Raw genomic sequence first — 20,813 nt, 5'->3', positions numbered from 1 at the left:
TGTACTATTTTTCCAGACCTGTAAATTCCCTATCCCCTCATTCCGTACCAGTGTGACCCTCAGCACAATTAGTGTTGACAGCTACCATCACACTTTCTGTTCCTCTGCCTGGTGTTTGAATGCTTTTCAACCTACAGCAGTAAGACTGGGCATGGAAGTGATGAAATTACAAGTAAAACAAAAGATGACAACCCGTCTCCTTAGCAACCCAGGCCACTGTGTGCATGCAGCCAGCCCATGCTGAAGTGAAAGACTTGGTGTTTATTCTCATGATGTTTACTAGCAAATCTCAACATTAGCTACATCACCCCCTGAAGCTTTGCCATGAACATGTCTGCAGCAAAGCAAGCAATGTCCTTCGTTTCACTTTTACAAGCAGGGGAGGATTTTGCTGGGTATAAAATTGGTACAGATGTGCTGGTTTTGCACAAGGAAGAGAAAGGGAGTAACATGTTCTTCAGTTTCACATATGTCTTCTGGGCTCTCTGTCTTCATGCCCCACTGGGCAGAGCAGGCTTGAGCAGTGCTGAGTGGTACCCTCAGCTCCAAAACTCCAATGAAAAGTAGAGATGTTTAAAAAAAAAAGTGTCTCTGAGTTCCTGATAGAGACAGGAATATAAAGAAAGATAAGTCAATGGCCTATTCCCCTTTTGTGTTTGGCTTTTAAAGATTTTTGCTCTGCAGGGAGTAGCAGTAGTTGTCAAGGCAAAACAGGACAGGAGCATTCCCAAGGATTTGGCTGGCTTGTAAACTGTGGCTTGGACAACACTCTCTTCTTCACATTGCAAGAGAGTGTTCTCTGCTAGCCAACACATAAAGCAGACTGTTGATGCACACCTTTTTTCAAGGAAAAAACTATAAATTCTTGCTTTAAAAATTGAAATTAGTGGCATCTGCATTTCTCCAAGGGATGCATAAGTTGGTCTAAGATTCTAATAATAAGTTCCACAGAAACTGAATACTTATTTCAAACCAAAGTGATTGCTAAATTTGCATACTTTCTGTGTAGTGGGTGAAGAGAGTAATTCATTTTGTATCTTTTCTGTGAGGCTAATCTCACTATTGTCAAGATAATGGTCTAAAACATACTGATTTGTATGGCCCAGTGGCTGAATTTCTTTTAAAAAGAGATTATCTATTAAGGGGAATATTTTTTCTAAAATAGTCACCATAGACTCTATTATAGAATGGAGGAGAATCTAATGGTGTCTAATTACCCTTGGTTAGAATGGCAGTATTTTGCCATATTGCCATTATACTGCCATGTACTGGAGGTATATTTGTTAGGTGTGGAGCAGAAGACAGAAAGATGTGTTATACATTCCTTTCTCTTTGGTAGGTAATGCCCTATGAAGGTGAAAAATGCTCTAAGACTTATTAGTGTAGGTCCTTAAACTTTATAAGACCAAGATCTACAGCAAAGTTTGTCATCATCCTGTAGTTAGAAGCAACTGTGATGTGCATGTAGGGAAAAATCCTGATACCTTTTAATGTGGGAGACCAGCTATGTGTGTGGCCTTGCTGGTGAAGTCCAGTGTGACCTTGAGCAGGTTCTTCTTTTCCTTCTTTTGAAAATGGAAATGTATTCCTCTGCATCATAAAGATTGAGAACAAATAGACAAATATACAAAGGACTCAGCACACTGATGAGAATCCAGGCAACTTCCAAGGTATTCACCTCCAGGAAATGTGCTCTAAGAGATTGTATACTAAGCAGATCAATATTTTTCATGTGTTAAAAAAGGAAGGCGAGCACAGTGCATAAAGTTAACGACATACAGATAAGCTTCCAAGTCATGGCCTTGGAAATCAACTTGGATGATTTTTTTTAAGGAAGTGTTCTTGAATATACAGATGATTTGGGGAACTGTATAGAAAACCCTCAAAATAAACAAGAAATATTAGCTTCCTCTTCAATCTCTGAGCAAAATTCCAATTATAGCTTCTTCAGAATATATTATTTAAGTATCTCTGGTGGATCTCTACACTGACTTTCCAAATTTTTGCATTTTATTTTTTCTCTCTCACAAATGATACAAGAAAATGAAATTATCATAAAGGCCTCTGAAACAGGGGTGTATTTTAAAGTACTCCTCTTGAGCTGTGTAGAAGCTGTCTATTGCCCATATTTAATGAAATAGGGTGATCTCTGTGATGAGATCAAGGCTATAGTGAACATTTTGAAGAACTAAAAATTATTGCAGAGCTTTTATTTAAGACATTCTGTTGAAGAGGAGATGGAGAAATTATCTTTGTGTGCAAACTTTGAAAAACACCGGATTAACTAACAAAGCTCTGCCTCTTTAAGTTGAAGGAAAAAATCTCGGTATCCTCTTGTGCAGTGCTTACTTTCATTTTTCCCCTTTCTCTGGCATACTAACTGGAAAAAATGAGGAGAAAGAGTGATCTCAACACTTGTCAAAACATTGATAAAAAATTTGGAAGAGTCTTCATTTTTCTTGAATGATTTGCTCTAGGAAAAGAAAATGAATTAATTGATGTGCAACTTTAATGCAAACCTCTCCCCTGAACATTTCAGTATAATTTTAACTGTTTTCAACGCCCCTGATTTCTGATAAAATAAACGATGAGTGCACTACAGTGGGGTCACGAGTCCCAGATAAGAGACAAACAATTTCTATGGGTCTGTTGGGTAGAATCACTACCAGAGTCAGGAATGCCTTGGTTAGATGCAGTTTATGGAGAAAGTAACTAAGAGGCTAAGATGGAATCAGCAGCTTCTCCAGGAAAGGTTTTTTTATAACAGCTGACTCTCTGCCAGCAGCTACTCATATTGCAGACTTGCATGTTGCAATCTGTGCAAAGCGTTGTTCCAAACTGAAACCCTAACACAGGAATTCAGAAGTAATACAGAAGTTTAAAAAATATAAAATCTCTTCTAGAACATAGGTGCAGCCTCCCTAAGACGTGTTATTTTTACCTTAAGTACAAATTATTAAATGTACTTTAAAGACTATGAGAAAAACCATTTAAGTTTATACCGGGAATGTGTGGGAATCCAACAGATTTTCAAAGTAGTTGTTTAACTGATGAAATTTGGTAAGGCAAACTTGAGACACAATTCTAATAATAAAATGTGGTGAAGCTGCAATTTTTGTCTCATCCCTTTGTAAAGATAAGGGCTAAATATAAACTTTGGTTTCAATCTCACGTTTAGATTTAGCTGACATGAAGAGTTAGTGTATTAGAATGTGATTGGTGATTTGGCTGGAGGTGTGCATTAAGACTATGATGTAAAATAGTTCTGATATCCAAGGAGAGATTCCTGCTAACTTCCATTTTTCTTAGATAAGGTACATGGTACTACTCAAATGCAGTAAATACAAACCAAAACAAATAATGACAAAAAGGGGCAGAAATTACTGATGGAATAGCCTTATCTAAAAACCAGCTGTGCAAATCAGTCTATCCTCATGAATAGTCATAGAAGTTTATAAGAATAACATCAATAGGGTTCACTGCTGTTATAATAGGTTTCTGTAAGTCGTTCTTTCAAAAGAAGAATTTAGTATTGATGTTCTTTGTCTAGATACTTGAAGCATCCCATGGAGCTTAATGCATTTAATAAAAAAGAAAGATTTTTTTAAAGAAAACAAACATTAGAATAGTTCTAATTTACTGTTACCTTTTTTTGGTGTTTCATCTGTCTGGTATATACAGGCAAAAATTATATGGATTTGATAGCTACATAGCATTTTAGACATGACTCAAAAAAGTACTTTCATGTTATATTGGATGACACGAATTGTAAATGAGATTAAAGCATTGGTTTCTCTGCTTCTCTTCTGATAGGTCATTGCCTGTGAACAGCAGTATGACTACTCCTATGATGCTCGATGTGACGTATGGTCCTTGGGAATAACAGCTATTGAACTGGGGGATGGAGACCCTCCTTTATTTGACATGCATCCGGTGAAAACCCTTTTTAAAATTCCGAGGTATGGCACTAGATGGCTCTCTTCACTCACTAGTTTGTTCAAAGGCAATCTAGTCAAACGAGAAATGTTTGGCAAATGCTTGTACTTCAAATCCTAAGAATCTCTTCTACAAAAAGACAGTAAAAAGCTGTAATGTTAAAAGATTTTTTTTCCAGTCTGACTTCTACAATAATTTTTATTTAGAACAGCTTGAAATTATAAAGACTTATTTATTTTATTCTTACCTTAGAATATAAAATCATATAATATATAGGTACCTTCCTTCAAGTAGAACTTTTCTTAGCTACTACTGATGAAAATGTTTATTTCAAATGGAGAAGCCAACATTTGTTACTGTTAAATAATGTTTTCAAGTATTATTCTGCTAGAGTCTTAGGCTTGTTTTGCTGTTAAAGAAAAGCATACGATTTTGACAGTGCTGTGAAGCAGTTCTGGCAGTTTCAGCAAACTGTAGTCATAATTTATTTTTTCATTTACCTGAGGATGCTAAAATGTGAAGATTTGGATTTTCATCCATGGAAAATCCAATATGAATTTTATTAGATTGGATATGAAAAAGGATATAAATTTCTTTCTATATATATAGTCATGTAAATTAGCTGCATTATTTCATAGTGTCTATATTTGATTTAATTTGTTTTCATTTCATTGAACCTTCCTGAATGGGTTGAGATTGACAGTGTAAAATAGAGTTTAGCAAAAGAACAGTTGTAATAATAGAAGAAATATAGAAATTGTCCATCATTGATTAGACTGGCATGTACTAGTCTTTTCCACATTTTGGTTCATGAAGAATCACCACTGACTTAACAGTTTAAAACCTTCAGCAATACAAGTGTTTGACCTTTTGTTATCTACACAGTTATCATAGGCTTTTAAAATTTCCTCTGATTGCAATTTGCATTTCTGATTAAGTCTATTTATATGCAGATGCAGTTGTGCTGGGTTCTGGCTCATACAGTTATCTTCTTCTCCCCAGCTCAGACATGAACTACCACCACCCTTTCCAAAATTATTCATACTGAAGCAGCAGTTGATTTGGTGCCTTTTCATGAGTGTAAAACGGCTCTGGGCAGTTAAGGCAAGGAAGGCTTCAGATTACTAAAACAATATCTAAAAATTTTATCAGTGCTCAAAACAGTTTAAAAGGACAGAAATTATATCAAAAGTAAGAGCAAGCAATAGGAAGATACATAAAGTAGGGCATGTAGTGTCTTTGAGACAATTGTGCTTTTCGCCTTGGCGTTGAGTTTCAACATAGTGAGCAGGAGAGCTAGACCTTAGTCTTAAATGAGTATAATTTAAATCAATGAGTCTTAACTTTGACTTTATAGAATTTGAATCAACCATTAGATGAATAATTTTGTACTGGCAGTAAGAGCAGCTGCATACCCCCAAGATCTTTGGAGATACCTTCTTGTGTAGAACTAAAGTCAAGGACTTCTGTTAGACTTAGTGCCTCCAAATTCATGTCAGCGTTATGTAACTTGGACCAGGGGTGGACTGATCTCCAGATTGAATAGCTCAGAGGTCAGCAAAGGAGCACGTATGTGGATACACCACAGAGTCCCAACGTGTGTTATATGGCATTGTGGGAAGAGGAGGCCTCTTATGCCTATTTAAATTCAGATTTTCTATTGTTGAGTCAAGCAACATAAAATGTGATTGGAGACTGAATTTATCTCAACAAAAGAGCTTATTTGTAGAGGACAGATGAACCATCAGAAATCACTGAGTACTTCAACTTGGGCATGAGAAAAAAGGTGATCCCACTGTGCTGCACTTCCCTCAAAGCCTGACTAGTGTTTCACAGCAGGAGATGCCGGATGCAAAGTGCTTTTGAAAACACAGTGGATTTTTTAAGGTGTCTAAGTATTAACCTCATCCTTTTGATAGAATAGCCTGAGCTGTGAGCCAGATGTTTAAGCATCTTCCTGTGGCTAAGCACATTTCTTGTCCTACAAAAAAATGTAGTATCTGCAGCAAATGTCTGGTAGCAAAAGTGAAGTGAAAAAGAAAATGCGAGTTAATTTTTAAGTCAGATGTTTTGTTAGACTCTGGACCTTATTTCTATTTATATTTTGTAGATTTAGAAGATAAGGGGATACAAGTTCCTGGGCTAATGCAAATTTTAAAAACCTCTTTAATTCGTCAACAGTTTGTTGTATGAAGGTGCAGTATCTTGGAAACAGTTGTGATAGCATGTGTATGGGACTTCTCTTAAAACTGCTAATGAGAAGGAGGCATTATTTTAGAGCAAATGTTAATGTTCTGTTTTGTGATAACATGCATATTCTCTCTCATCAAAATGGATTCTTGGATCTAACTAATAAATCTCCTGTAAAGGGACCTCCAATGCCTAGAGATAAGAGATAAATCATACTGCGAAGACACTGAACCATGAAATTATTCTGTTAACATGTCATCTGCCTAGAATATCTTTTCAAATCTCCAACAGAAGGGTCTAAATTATGAAAGGAAGGTGGCCTAGCGAAGTTGGTGATTTGGGAGTTGATACTTTTACCCTCTTCCATCTGCTGTCACTACTTAGGTGTGTCAGTTTTGGCAAAAATATTTCAAAATGGAAGTTTCTCAAATACCATTACACCTAAGCTTTTTAAAGTAAAATAGGTCCATAAATTCTTTGAACTGTGTTATCTTGGTAGAAATGTTACATCATATCAGTACTATCTCTTAGGTATCATGACAAATCACTGGCAGTTATTTGAAATTTTGAAAAGTAATGACTATAAAAAATGGCGTGGCAAAGAGGACATAAAGATGGTGTATTGTAGTCTGGGAAGGGTGAGTGAGATGTATGTACCAGTGCAAAGAGAGGATTTCAGATCATGTTGCAAAGATCCTGCTTCTCAGGACCTGTCTCTTTATATATAGTCTTTTTTACAGGGAGGTAGTAAAGAAAAATTTTTCTAGGTTACACTGACAGCTGACACTAACAGAAATTAAACCAAATTCTCCACTCATGTCTATCACTCAAGTATTCTTCTGAGAGCAGTGGAAGGCACCTGTTTTAAAATTGATTGGTGATAAGAAATGGCTATTTGATTTCCTAACTCACAAAATCTGAGAATTAAGTGAAATTTCATTTAAAATTATTCTGCTTCATTAATTCATGTTAAATAGCCAGGAGTGGAATAGAATTGAGCTTGTGCTTAGTCTTTGAATGGTGCAGTTCTCCACCTGTGTTGTACTGTGTTGAGACTAACAGCTCTTGGGAGTACTTCTTAGTTTGAATTTACTGATGCTTGATTGCTTCAGCAGCTGACCTGCATGCAGCAGGATCAAACCACCTCCTACCCCATCACAACTTGAGCTTCATGGTAGTTTGTATGTAGGCAGTGTCTTCATACTTTCTGTGCCACCATACACTCACCCTTTATGTTTGTAAATAAACTCTGAAGAAGAGTACTCAATTAATGTAATTTTTTTACTGGTGGATGTAGGTGTTGGTGTGATTTGGCAGTACATGTGTTAAGTCCACAGGCCAACAGCTTTGTGCTATGAGGACTGGGTATTTTAGTAATGTTATTATCACTTTGTCCCACAGTATGCAGCAGTGCCAAAAGACTTCAGGGCAAGGGCTTTGCCCTTATAAGGATGTATAGGACTTATTCATAACTAATTAATTCCTAACAGGTATATGAATTGATAAAAAGTCAAATGCATCCTTGGGTTTGAATATCATATTCAAATTTATTTGTCCCAGGGTTTAACAGAGTAATGAGTAGTTTGTAGCACTGTTACTTTCATTATATCATCTTTATTTAAAAAGCAGAGAGCTATTTCTAAGACTGTACCAACTATGCATCTATAACTGGGCTTTAAGTTTGGCAGTAGATCTAGAAATTGAAGTGTATGCAGTTAGCAGCAATATCATAGCAAAATGGGGTCTGTTTTCCATTTACTTTATGACATTTTAATGTATTTGAGAAAGTAGTAGAATATTATAAGTATTTTTATAAATAACATAAGACAATAGGGAATGAGCCCTAAAATTAAATAATCTGCAATTCCCCTCCTTTCCTTCTTTTAACTGTTCAGTTATCACATAACTTATCTACAACTGCCTGTTTCTCATTGATTTTGTGTTTCTCTTCCTTTTTGTAAGTCATTTACAGATAGAGTTTTATTTTGCAAATACACTCTTTGTTCATATGTATTCATAGCCTAATTTCAGCAAGTAATTGTAATTTGTGCTCTGTGGCTTGCTGCTGAATTGTCTGTTGTAAGCCTTTACTGTTTCCACTGTTAAGAAGGACTTTGCCTGCACAGTATGTTTCTGGTTTTTGATTCATTAAGATCTCTCCTCCAACTGGCTTTCTCATGAATAGAAGGGTACTGTTTTATAGGTATATTATTTGGTGCTTATTTAAAACAGACATTTCCTGCCTGTATAGTTGTTGCTAGAGCACAGAAGAGCTAAAATATATGCAGCTGAAATGAATTCATCAGGAAACTCGAATAATCGTGAAAATAAACATTCTCAGCTCTCAACCATTTTCTGAGCAAATGAAAAAGAATCACTTCTGATATTCTGTTACTCTCCATGCTGCATTCAACTACTTCTGAACCCTAGGTAGAAGCTGAGATACCTGACAGATATTTTTAGTGACTCCATATGCAGTTAATTTTGTGCATTAAATGCACATAAACTGTTTTAGTCATCCAGTTTCTAAAGTAAATTATTACTTTTCAAAATCCATTGCATAAGTAATAACAGACTGCTAAAATACTGTGAATGCCATTTTGTTTTGCTCTAGTGGAAAATTTCTTGCTGACAAGGTCAAGCCTTGCAGTCTGAGAGCAGTCATGTGATGAAAGGCACATCCAGCAGGAGGAGAGGTGGGAGATGGACATCTACTGTTGTCTCCTTCAGAAGTGAGGATTTGAAATATGGTTTAGTTAGATTTAGGGGATAGCTGACCTACCCAGTCTTGCTTTTATTATTGTAGACTAAAATGATGGTGGTTTAGTGTGCTTTCAAAACTGCTCCCTGTTTCTTCCCAGGACTACAGTAAATAACAGCATTATCTGTAGTTGTCTTTTGGCAGTAATACTGTCAGTATAATCCTTACACAAAATAGATACTGATTTTTAAAGACATTCATGCTATAGTGCACAGTAAAGTGGAGGTTGCAATGGAGAAGATGTAGGCTGGCTGCTCTTTATTTCTAGTGCAGCAAAATACTTGTGCTCTGAATTTAAAATGAGTTTGAAGATTGTGAGAAAATCTCACAATAGTTAACAACCAAATTTCCACCTTTTACCCCAGAGAATAGCTTCCTTTCAGGTAGATAGCTCACATGTAATATTGCTTTGCCCTAAGACATTTAATGTTCAGGTATTATTATATGATTGGTTAATATACTTTGTTATAGAGATAGATTCTTAGGATAAAAATAATTTCGATAATCTAGGAGTCAAGTTGCTCAGTAAAGAGCTATGTAGCTATATTTTCAACATATAAGCCTACATCATTACCAGAGGTTGCTGAGAGGCTGCTGATGCCTTAATAGATAAGGTTTAGATAGATTACCTGCAGTACTAAACAATTTACTGGGAACAGAAAATGGGCTTCCAATGCAGTCTAGAAATGAAACATCACAATTATTTGAGGTACTCTGTAACCTTGGAAACAATTGGGAGCAGTGACATCAGCAACAATTATGTGCTATTTTGTCTTCAGTTTATCACCAAGGTAACCAGAGCAGGTTTCCCTGCTTGAAATTTTAAGAATGTCATGGTCTGGTATTAAGCAAACATTCATAAAGCAGACTACTTAGGTTCTGTTAAAATTGCATTCTGTTTCCTTTTAAAATGATCCTTCAGGATTTAAATTGTGTAAACCCCTATGTTTGTTTGGGTTTTTTTCCTTTTCCCCTCTCATTTTTTTCTTTTTGAAACAGCTACAGCCAAATGACCCCTCAGTTACTGTGCTAAATTCTCTGAATACTGGAAAAAAGGAAAATTATTTTTCTTATTGATTCCTTTTTGTGGACTCTAAATACCAAGTATTGCAACTGCACACAAAGGCTGTAAATGGCAGGATGTTATTTTTGGGCATGGGATTTACCCACAATGGAGGACACATGATGTTCCCACACTGAACGTCCTTGAGGGGAACTCTGCATTAGCAAAGTCTAGTTTCAGAAGAGCCTTGTATTCAGTGCTGCCAGAGGAAAATACTGGCTGAGTAATTCCCTTAGACTTCCTATCTAACATCCATAGGCAGCCTGCCTTACCATGTGGTTGTGCCACATGATAACCATCTTCATGCTTAGTCCTGAGAGGTGTTTGGTTTTTGCAGTGGATTTGGGAAAGATGATGTTTGAATTAAAGTTTTGTTGCATGGTAGAAAAACCTGTACTCCCCTTTTTAATTGCTTTCTGATTGGAAAGTTGTGTGGTGTCAGAGCCATAATGCTGACAGGCAGGTTACTCAGACCATACAGTCTCTGTGTGTGTGACTAAATTTTAGTGAGAGATATTTTATATGAAATGGTGATAAAGCTTATCTGTCAGTCATGGAGGAAAAAGAGAAGACTGCAAAAAAGTTGCTTTTTTTTTGAAGTCTGGAACACTGTCTTGGGTGAAAGCAATATCAATGTTATAAGATTTTATTCATAAGACCTTAATATTTTGCCTTCAATGTCTTACCTTGTAAAAAAATTCATTTTTTTGCATGTGTCTTTATCCCTAGATTGCTGCTCATGCAGAATACACACTTGTGTTCTGTTGAGTTATTGTGCATTAAACATGTGGTTTTGCAGGACTGTTAGTGTGCAGGCAACTTGCCATACTTGTGCCTTGGAAATACAACTTAGAACTTAATGTTTGAAGGAAAGTAATAAAATTCTGTTCTGGTTTGTAGTGCACTCCTAAAGAAGTGAAACTTCATTACACATCATTAGCCTTGTGGGGTTCCAAAATAAACTTTATAGCCTATGGTTAATACTGGAGTTCAGTAGCCCACATAATTTATAATGAATTGAGCCAAGTAAATTGAATTAGATTTTTTTTTTTTGGTGTAAAAAAAAATATAATCTCTTCACATAGTTTGGTATTGCAGAGTGAATAAGACAACTTGTACATTTCACACTTCCAGAGACTTTCTTGGGATGTAATTGAAAAACAGGTGCCTTTTTTCTATTCAAAATAGAATATTGATGATCATATTTATAAAGGAATTAATTCACTGGCTGATAGAAGCAGAAGAAAAAGAAAGTGAACTTTTTATGTATTAGCCACATTCTAGCAAGATTGTAATTATCCTTAGAATTGTAATGATGGTTATTTTTTTCTAATAAGAAGTCACCAAATGCCTATGTACTTTGCTCTCTAAAGTAATTTTCTGAACTATACAATAAGAAGTAATCACACTATTTGCAAACATATTTGGTGGAAAGAAGCTGTGCTTTGAAAGGTATTGATTTACTTGTTGCAGTTATCAGTTTGATTAATGTTAAGATTTTATGCAGTATATTTAATCATTACTCATGATTAGTGCTGTAATAATGCAGTACACATATCTGCACATTTACTATTAACAATTAGTAGCTTATATTTCTTTCCTATCAGAGATAGAGTCATAAGTTAGAACTCATAAAATTTTTAAAGAAATATTTATTGGAGTGGGCATTGGTTATGAATCTTTATAACTGCAGTATTCAGGGAGTTAATAGTGATTTCAGTGGGCTTATTTCATGATCATGAAACACCATGTAAATTTCTGTTTTACTGCAACTTCTCCCAAGTGTTCCTACAGGCGGTGCAAGTTTTCACAACTGTCATGAGGCCAAGGAAAAAATCCCAGGAAAGACTCTAGATACACATTCTCTGCAGAGAGGCTCCATTTTACATATGAGCAAACTGGAATGTTGTCAGATTAAATGACTTTGCAATGCTAGGTTTGTAAATGTTACAGTGCTGTTTGAAGAAATAGCAAGCAGAAAATGGAGAAAGGGAAAAGAGGGGAAAAGTGGTAAATAATGATGAAGACCTGGTGAAATAGCCTGTAAGTTGGTTCTGTGCTAAGCTTCAGTATTTATATATAGCTAAATGTGACCTTGGGAGTGTAGGGCGTGTTCAAGGGCTGGGTGTTGAGAAGGATGAGAATTTAATGGAGGAGTTTTGCAGATGTACAGAAGGTTCTATAGGAATGAAAGCAAGTTTTGATATAGAAGAAAAGAATTGCTGAGCCAGTCTTACCGGGTAACTAGAAGGCAAAGAGCAAGTGAGTTGGAAGGGTCTTTTATGGCTTAGAGCAAAGGATAAATCCACCTCAAACAAAAAACGTTTTTACCAAACAAAAGAATTTTCACAGGCAAACAAGAAAACCAATGTTGCAAGCAGAGAAAAGATCTCAGAAATCTCCACTGCAGAACAAGTCCCAAACTTTAATATGTAACTACTGACTCCGATGATTGGCTGATCACTAACACAATGTGGTAATTTTAGCAGTTTGGATAGGTTGTATGGAAATGTAAAAGGTGTGTCTGACACTGATTGATAGTCAGGTATTAAGATGCTCTGTAATGAAAAGTATATAATGGATTGTAACCAGAACTAGAATTGGGCTTCAGGACACACAGCTTGCCTATAGCCAGCAGCTCTAGGCTCACCCATGACCCTCAACTGCTGGAACCTCGTCTATGCAATAAACAGCATTTCCAGAGCCCTCTGAAGCCTCCGTCTCTCCGTCAGGCTCTTACACCTGGGTTTCAAAGTGCTGCCTTTAATAATAACTGAAGAGTCCTTACTGAAAACTGACTGAAAATTAATTTGAAGTGTGAAGACCTGAGAAAAGAAAACCTTGAGAAACCTGAGCTGACCTCATAGATTATCCTGCTTTGAGCAGAAAGTTGGAGTTAGAGACCTTCTGATGTCCTTTCCAGCCTGTGCCAGTCTGTGCTGTGGAGAAAAAATGTTCAGTTCACCCCTATAGGGGTTTTAGGAGGAACTTAAGTAGTAAACAGTATAGTTTACTTAGTTACTCAGTCTGAATAAACAATTACTGGATTAATATGTCTAATGTTGTGAGGAACCCTTAAAAATTTGCATTGAAAGCATACAGGTATAAAGGTATAAAAGGTTTGAAGACTGAAAAAAAACGGTAAAACTTATCAAAACCAAGTGAATTTTCTAAGGCAGGTGTAATTATTTTTACAAAGGTCCATAGTTGCTTTATGAAAAAGTGTAAAAATTTTTGTGTGTATCCAAAAAAAAAAGTTAGAGGCAACTTGAACATGGCCCTGCTTATCTCTAAAATATAAGCTCTCTAAGGTATAAGACCTTAGAGACTGGAATTTGAATCTACTTGGCAGATGAATGTTGAGATCCCATGAATGAAAGCTGTATTTACAAAAAAATCCAGAACAAAACAAGAAAGGTATGTCTGTGAAAAGAGAGGAAGCAACTCTTGTGCTCTTGGAAAGGGAGCACTCACTTTTCTTTCTGAGCAAACCTTTCTTCAGTAGTTTGGAGAGTGACAGGGGAAAGGAACCTTTTTCCTTTTGAGTGAGCTGATATCTCTGCTTTGGCATCCAGCACCTCAGTCTCTGAGAGCATTAGGAAAAAAATCGTAGTAACATCTTTCATCTTTCTACCTGGTTGACTAAATTGATTGACTTCATGCAGTTTAGTTTGGTTAAATTAGCTAAAATTTAACTGCCAGTTTTCTTCATTCTCAGTATAGTTATATCAGATTCCCTCTTATCAGACTGTTCACATATTAGTACAAGTGCTGGATAAAGATGTTTTGAATTACAATAAGGTAGATTCATTGGGCAAGTTGATGATCCATGATCTGTTGCCAGCTCGCAAACATGTCAGACTTTTAGAGCAGGCAGCATCTGCTTAAACTGTCTGGGGACACAAAATGAACAGAAAACATCTATATATTGCAACAAACAGAGATCTGACTTGATGAAAGTGTCATTTTCTTCTTTGTTTAGCCATTCTATGTATTATTTAAAATTCAATGCTCATGTCATGTTAACAAGTATGTAATCACCTTAGTTACTCATAATTAATTACTGAGAGGAAATTCAGAAAGGAAGGAAGAATTGTGTTCCATATTATACCCTCCATTTTTATTGTAGGTGTATTTTTACTTGTCTATCCTAGTTGTGCCTTTGGGGATTTTGGTTTGTTTGTCTTCAGCATCCTTTTTGTATCTCAGTTTTACTTTTTGCTCTTCTCACTTTGTTAGTACTTCGATATTTTCCCCAGTCTTGGTATTGTCTTGCCTTTCTTTTTGCCAAGATGCTGCTTCCCATCTTCAAAACGTTCCCTTGTCCTATGTCTGTCATTTACCATTGCTTCTTTCAATTCTTCATTTTCTCTGAATTTTTAAACTGATCCACGAGACCCTTCTTTTCAGGGCTTACCATAGAATATTCAGCATGAGGTGTGGGTTAAATCTTGCATTAAAAGAAAAAAATGATTCCTCTTGATCTTTGTGTGTTCCATGATGTTTTAATGTATCAGCTCTGTAGTGGTGGTTTTTTTTTTTTGGTCTCTTATTGCATCACTAATTGCTTTGCTATTATGTCTTTCATTAGCAGTTCTTACCTTAAATGCCTTTATCCTTTCCTCGATTCCCTAGCTTATGTGAGTCAATATTTTTTCCACAATATTTTCCATGGCCTGTCCAATTGTTTCAAGGAACATATGAGTTTTACATTAGTGTCTTTATAGGTTTATTGGGATGCAGTCTTACTGTATTATTGTCATTCAGTTCTGCATTAGAGAGGGTTTATTTGAATTGCAGTCATGGGACCTTTTTGGTAATTAATGAATTTTTCATGTTTCTCCTAATATTTTTATTAGTCTTCACCTCAGTTATAATCTACAGGTATTGAAGCCGTTAATATAAGCCATATGGGGGATTTTTAGAAAAACAGACAAAAAATTAACTATTTTAGAATAAAGCTTGTTGGATGGAATAGGAGAGAGAACAAATAAATTTTACTCCACATACAGTCATCTTGCTCAGAAGGCATATTACCTTAAATGATAATTCCTTTTTTAAAAAATGGTACTTTTACATATCTTGTACATTTCTTTAGGTTTCAGCATTTATTCAGTCTATTGCTTCAGAATATTTATAATGATCCTCCAAAGGTCCATTGGAAATATGCTTCCATTAACTAATGTATTCCCTCTGCAAGTGTTTATTTCTGAACTAGACTGGCAGAGCTATCAGTATAATACCAGTTCATACAATACTAATCTGAAAAACGTAAGTAAAGTTTGAGTCATAACATAAAAAAAAGGTGTAATCCTTACTTCCTTTGAAAGTGCAGGGTTTAAGTGCTTGCTTTTGCTGAGTGTAGTGATTGAGTTGCATGTTCAGTAGCAGCCACATCAATCATGTGATAATAAACTTATTTTATGGGGTTACTGTTAGGTTTATTTGTATTTCTGTAGAGCCTTAACTAAGAAAATGCTTGCCTTTGTGAAATGGAAGGATAAGAAGGTGTCTTCCTCTTTGAAAATAAGAGCTAAATTAGACACAGAAATTAAGGTGAAGAAGGAAAAGTGGAAAAAACACTTGAGTGATTTTGTGAAGCAGGTTCCCCTTTTCATAGTGGCAATATAGTAAAAGCATCTTATTGTTGATTGAAAAAAGACCCCAAAAAGCAGGTCTCAGTGAGTTGAAAATTCACAGATATCCTGTGTTACCCTGTGTCCAGGGCAATATGGAGCCTAATGGCAGAGTCACCATAGCATGACAGGGCCTTTGCTCTGCTTTGCCCTCCTGGGCAGAGGGACATCTCAGCAGGAGCACAGGACTGTGGTACACTGTTCCATGTCAGACTCCAAATGGTCTAGTTCTTCCCTTGGCAATCTGCCTGTGCTTAAAACAAACAGTTTGTGGCATCCCTCTGTGTCTGTCTTGAGCCAACTTTTAGTTTTCCAAGAGTGGATCTGCTTCACTGGGCAGTGCTTTCAGGCAGGTCTCCTACTCAGGCCTCTAAACTGGCTAATGTACAATGGGAGTGTGAACCACACACAATTCAGGAATTGTCCTTAGACATTTATCTGTGGGGTTTTTGCTTTCAGATATAAAAAGATATTTTACTTACCCATAAATTTATACAAATATGCTTTGTAACTGCAGCATTTTAATATTCCAGCTACAGAAGTGTAGTGTCTAGACACTACCATATGTATTTCAGTCAGGCACAGAAGTATTGCTGTCCTATTTTCATTTCTTTGGCAGCTGACATTCTACTGCTTTGCAAATTCACAGAGCTATGATTTTAATAGGAAAGCAAAATACTATGTTGCACTAAAGATGAGAACAGGGTATAAATAAAAATTGTTACTGTTACGTCTCCTGTTTCAATTGCACTTAATTTACTTGTACCTCTTTAACTCTCAGAAACTTCTGTGAATAAATGGGATAACAAAGCGTAATTATGAGTCAATTATGCTAAATTTTTGGTTGGAAGCTTGACCACTGGAATGCAAAACTGTATGTTCTCACCTCCATCCAAAAATATTTCTGAAATGTAACAGTTGTTTCTGTCTTAGTAAAGCCAGAAACTGAAACTGGAAACTGAAGAATAAATGACAGAAATAAACGATGCCTTATCAGGTTCTGTAAAAGGCTAATGAAACCTTGCAGCTGCTAAATCTGACTGAAACCAGTGGCCTCTGAATTGTGATGTTCAAGGGAAAAAGTCAAAGATAATCCAGATGTTCCCAAGCAGAAGACTTTGCAATACTTTTTCCATCCATTTTCTTTCTGTTTGTATGGATTAAAAAAAATTACATAACTGACATTTGGTTTAATACATTTTCTGAAGGTTATTATTTGATCTTAAAGTAATTTAGTGTGCTTAGCACATTATTTCTGTCTGGACTCATTACTTTAGAGGTGGCATTTATCAGATACATACAATTTTGAATCAGATTGTTCATGTGATGGAGGTTTCTTAGAAAGCTTTTTTTGACAACCTGTTTGTAGTCCTCCTGAAGCACGTCTCTTTTGGCAATCCATAAAGTGAATCTTGACAATCAAGAGGAGATTGTCCATAATTCTGGAACTGGCTACCTTTTACTATTTATTTTTGCTCATTATTTTTCTGCCTCATGAAATATTGTAAGTGGGAGACTGTGAATAAATCTTGATTTAAGTGTGCTTTAAAGAACTAGTTGATATTTTGTTCATTGGTGTGTTTGAATTTGTTTTGCAGCTGAGCCCATATTTCACTGTTAATCTGCTGCGTCACCCACTTAGTGGCAGCAAAATTAATAGTCATGTGAAAACATGAGCAAAAAGAGGCAAATGTGTATTTGTGTCTTATAGATTACATAGCAATCATTCTCTTCCGAGAAAGAGGGAAAACAGGTATCCAGTTTGGTTTTTACTAGATCAGGAGCCTGTATTACAAAAATAACCCCAAAACCAGAAAGGTGGATTATTACCCTTGACCTTTTCAGGTAATTAGAATCCTGCAGTCTGTTTAACTTTCAATTCAATATAAATTCATCATATGCTGTTGGATTGAGTCCAGATTTCTGTAACTGTGTATAGCCTATGGAAAATTCCAGTGAAGCAGGAATATCAGATAACTCTGTTTCTGTAATTAAAAGATAGTAAAATACTTAAGCAAGAAGAATATTTTTGTTTCAGTAATGAGGCAGCAATGTCTTGTGTTCTGCTTGCTCTTAACCAGTTCTTTTCCCTTGGTAGATTTTGGTCTTCATTTAAAGCAGCATAGCCTTGTTAGAATTAAGGTGCTTACACGTTATTTGAATAGATATATGCCTTTGATAATTCTAGAAGAGAAGTTGTTGAAGTTGTATGTTAACACTTTTAGTGTTTAGAATTTAACTTTAGGGTTAGATATTTACAGAAGAAAAAGAGTCCTCAGAGAAAAGGGAGGGGGAGAGTGGGAAAGGAGATGACACTTAGAAGTTTGGAAGCGAATCAGTTACTAGTGAAAAGGTGTCTGGAGAGCAAACTTGGCAGGAGCATACTCCTACTTCCCCCTTTTCTCCAATTTTTCCCTCGGGTGGACTGTATCTTTAATTTTCACAGAATAAAGTTCATTTTACTAGTGTTCCCTAGGGGCTCAGGAAAGAGGCATTACTGGAAAACTTTCCAGTCTAGTAAGGACCTCTGATTGCTGTCTGTTAATGGTTCTTCAAGCTGGCAGTGATGAAATAACAAATAGAAATCTGAGGGCAGTCAAAAGAGACTTTACGGTCTTGAGACAGTTGGTTGAAGGATCAGGAGCACAGGTAGTGATTTTGTCAACCCTTTCAGTACCAAGGAATAATATTGATAGGAAGAGACAGATCCATCAGGTCAATGCATGGCTCTGAGGCTGGTATAATTGGAAATACTGTGAGTTTTTTGACCATGGGATGATCTGCTCAACACCTGGTCTACTCTCACCTGAGGGGATGTGCCTTTCTCAAAAGGGAAAAAGGGCTCTAGCATAGGAGCTAGCAAGGGCTCATTGACTGAACTTTAGCTTGAAAAGAGGGAAAAGGAAAATACCAGGCTTGCTAGTGATGAGTAATGGGATGGTGTGCCAAAACTTGAGAAAATGAATAATCACAGGATCCCTCAACCTGCTTCATGAGATATTGGCTACAAAGTACAACACCTGAAGTAGCACAAATAGCAGAAGGAACAAACAGGAGCTTGAAGCTTTGGCCCAGTCCTAGAGATTTGATGTCACTGGCATAATTGAAACCTGGTGGGATGAGTCCTCTATCCAGAGTGCCCTGTTGAATGGTTACAGGCTCTTAAGGAGGAAAAGGCAAGTTGGAAGAGATGGGGAATGAGGTGGCATTGTATGTAATGGAAGGGGCTAGAATGTATGGAGCTCACGGTTGGCAATGGCACAGTTGAGAGCCTCTAAATAAGAATCAAGGCACAAATAAATAATGCAGATGCCATCATGTGAGTCTTTGTAGACCTCCTACAGACAGGAAAGGACAGAGGTCTACAGGCTGAGGGGAGACCTCACTGCAGCCTTCAACACTGGTGCAAGGGGTTGTGGAGGGGCAGGTATCCATCTCTTCACTCTCATGACAGGACAGAGAAATTGATATGAAGCTGAGTCGGGGGGGTTTAGGTTGGATCAGAAAAAGATTTTTCACCCAGAGGGTGATTGAGCAGTGCAACAGGCTCCCCAGGGAAGTGGTCACAGCATCAAGCCTGACAGAGTTCAAGAAGCATCTGGACAACACTTTTGGGCATGTGGTGTGATTCTTGGGGATGTCCTGTGTAGGGCCAGGAGCTGGGCTCAGTAATCCTGATGAGTCCCTTCCAACTCAGTATATTCTATGATTATATATAGTTAGAGTACTATGATATAGCATTAGTCTCTTCTCTTGCTGCCCAAGAAAGTTTTACATATTTGTGCTGAGTCCTAGGAAGCTAAAGATGCTGTAAGTAGCTACTGCCTCTTCCAGTTGTCTCATATGTTGTTTTTTATGCTGATTTGGTATGTACAGTTGTAATATATGGTTTATGCCTTGTTGTCAGTAATAGGCTGGGAACGCCATGCTTATAGATCAGGTTACAAAGACTTTAGGGAGATTGGTGCCTCATAACTGTCAAGGCTTGCAGAATTCTTGGCATTTTGAGGATGTTCAATTGCCTTTGGAGTCCCCTAGATCAACTCAATTGGCAGACAATTGCATTAGGCCTGGAGCTATTTTGCCCCAATTCCATGCTTCTGATATAGCTTCCAGTTTTGTTGTAAATCCTGTGTTCATTCTGATCTGCTGATCTTGTAAGCCAATTGCTGCTGTGGTTCCCAGCTGTGGAGGCTCCATGTAACAGCATTCAGATTGATGATATCTTTCTACTGACCTAAAAAGCAACTTCAAAGGCCTCCCTCTATATACACAGGTGATTTTCTACTGATTCTCCACTTCTCCAAGTTTCTACAGTTTCTGTCTTAACTTCACAGAGCTGATAACAGTACACTGCTTCCTGCTGAGTAGACTTTGGTGAAATATATTAATGGAAGTCAGTTGAACTCCAGTGGACTTTAGTAGGAGACAGATGAATGGGTGAGTGTTGAGGGTCTGAATTTTTCTTTCAGATCAGTGAACACCTCTTATTGATGTGAATGGGCCACAAACCAAGTGTATCAGGAAATTTTCTGAGCCCTTTTGAGAATTAACTGGTTATTTTTGAAGGATTACACAAGGTGGAGAATCCTGCTCTGGAGCAGCAGGACTTTAAGCGTAAGAATTTATGAGGTATTAATTATTGTCAATTATTAATGTATTTTAATAAAAAGAATTCTTTTTCTGTAACCTTTTGTAAGAAAATATTATGTGGTTGAATTTGTCCTTTTTCTTCGGCTGTTTCACTTAGTTTTTTGAAATATGCCTGAAGAGTTTATTTTCATATAAGAACTACCTGTGTATAAACCTAGGGAACTGTCAACAGAACTATAGTCTCTTCAGTCTGCTAGAATAATAGTTCACAACATGCTTGTGTAGGGTACTGATTGTCAGAGCCTGTAGAGGGTGACAGGTTGGCTGTTCATCTGCTAATTTCTCATTAGAAACAATGTGGTAGGTTGATCAGTTGCAGTTTGGTAATTGGAGGCACTGCCGTGATTTCTGTAGGTAAAATATATGATGATGTTTATGAAGTAGTTAAAAATCGTCGATGTGTTTTCAGTTTTTTAAATTTTGTCATAAATGAAAATATTTGTTTTCTCATTACCAACAAATATCTATTATCCATGATCTGTAATTAGGTTCACAGTTTAACGTAAAGGATGAGTGATGCTCACTGGACTGCATCATTGGCCTTACTGTGGTAAAATGACCAATTTTGCCTCAC

At 36.7% G+C, this 20,813-nt stretch overlaps 1 protein-coding gene across 2 annotated transcripts in view; it reads left to right on the top strand.

Annotated features, from left to right (window-relative positions):
• The window catches only part of MYO3B (myosin IIIB), a 189,723-nt gene that overhangs the window by 41,248 nt on the left and 127,662 nt on the right, over positions 1 to 20,813 (top strand). For both annotated transcript variants that reach the window (XM_088168045.1, XM_088168044.1), the window contains exon 9: positions 3,814 to 3,959. In XM_088168045.1, coding sequence (XP_088024171.1) covers positions 3,814 to 3,959 — 146 coding nt within the window. The remainder of the gene's footprint in view (positions 1 to 3,813; positions 3,960 to 20,813) is intronic.

This window comes from Sturnus vulgaris, chromosome 7 (genome assembly GCF_052056855.1).
Source record: "Sturnus vulgaris isolate bStuVul1 chromosome 7, bStuVul1.hap1, whole genome shotgun sequence".
Taxonomy (NCBI): domain Eukaryota; kingdom Metazoa; phylum Chordata; class Aves; order Passeriformes; family Sturnidae; genus Sturnus; species Sturnus vulgaris.
Note: the sequence above shows the minus strand (reverse complement) of the source record. Positions and strands in the feature narration are given on the sequence as shown.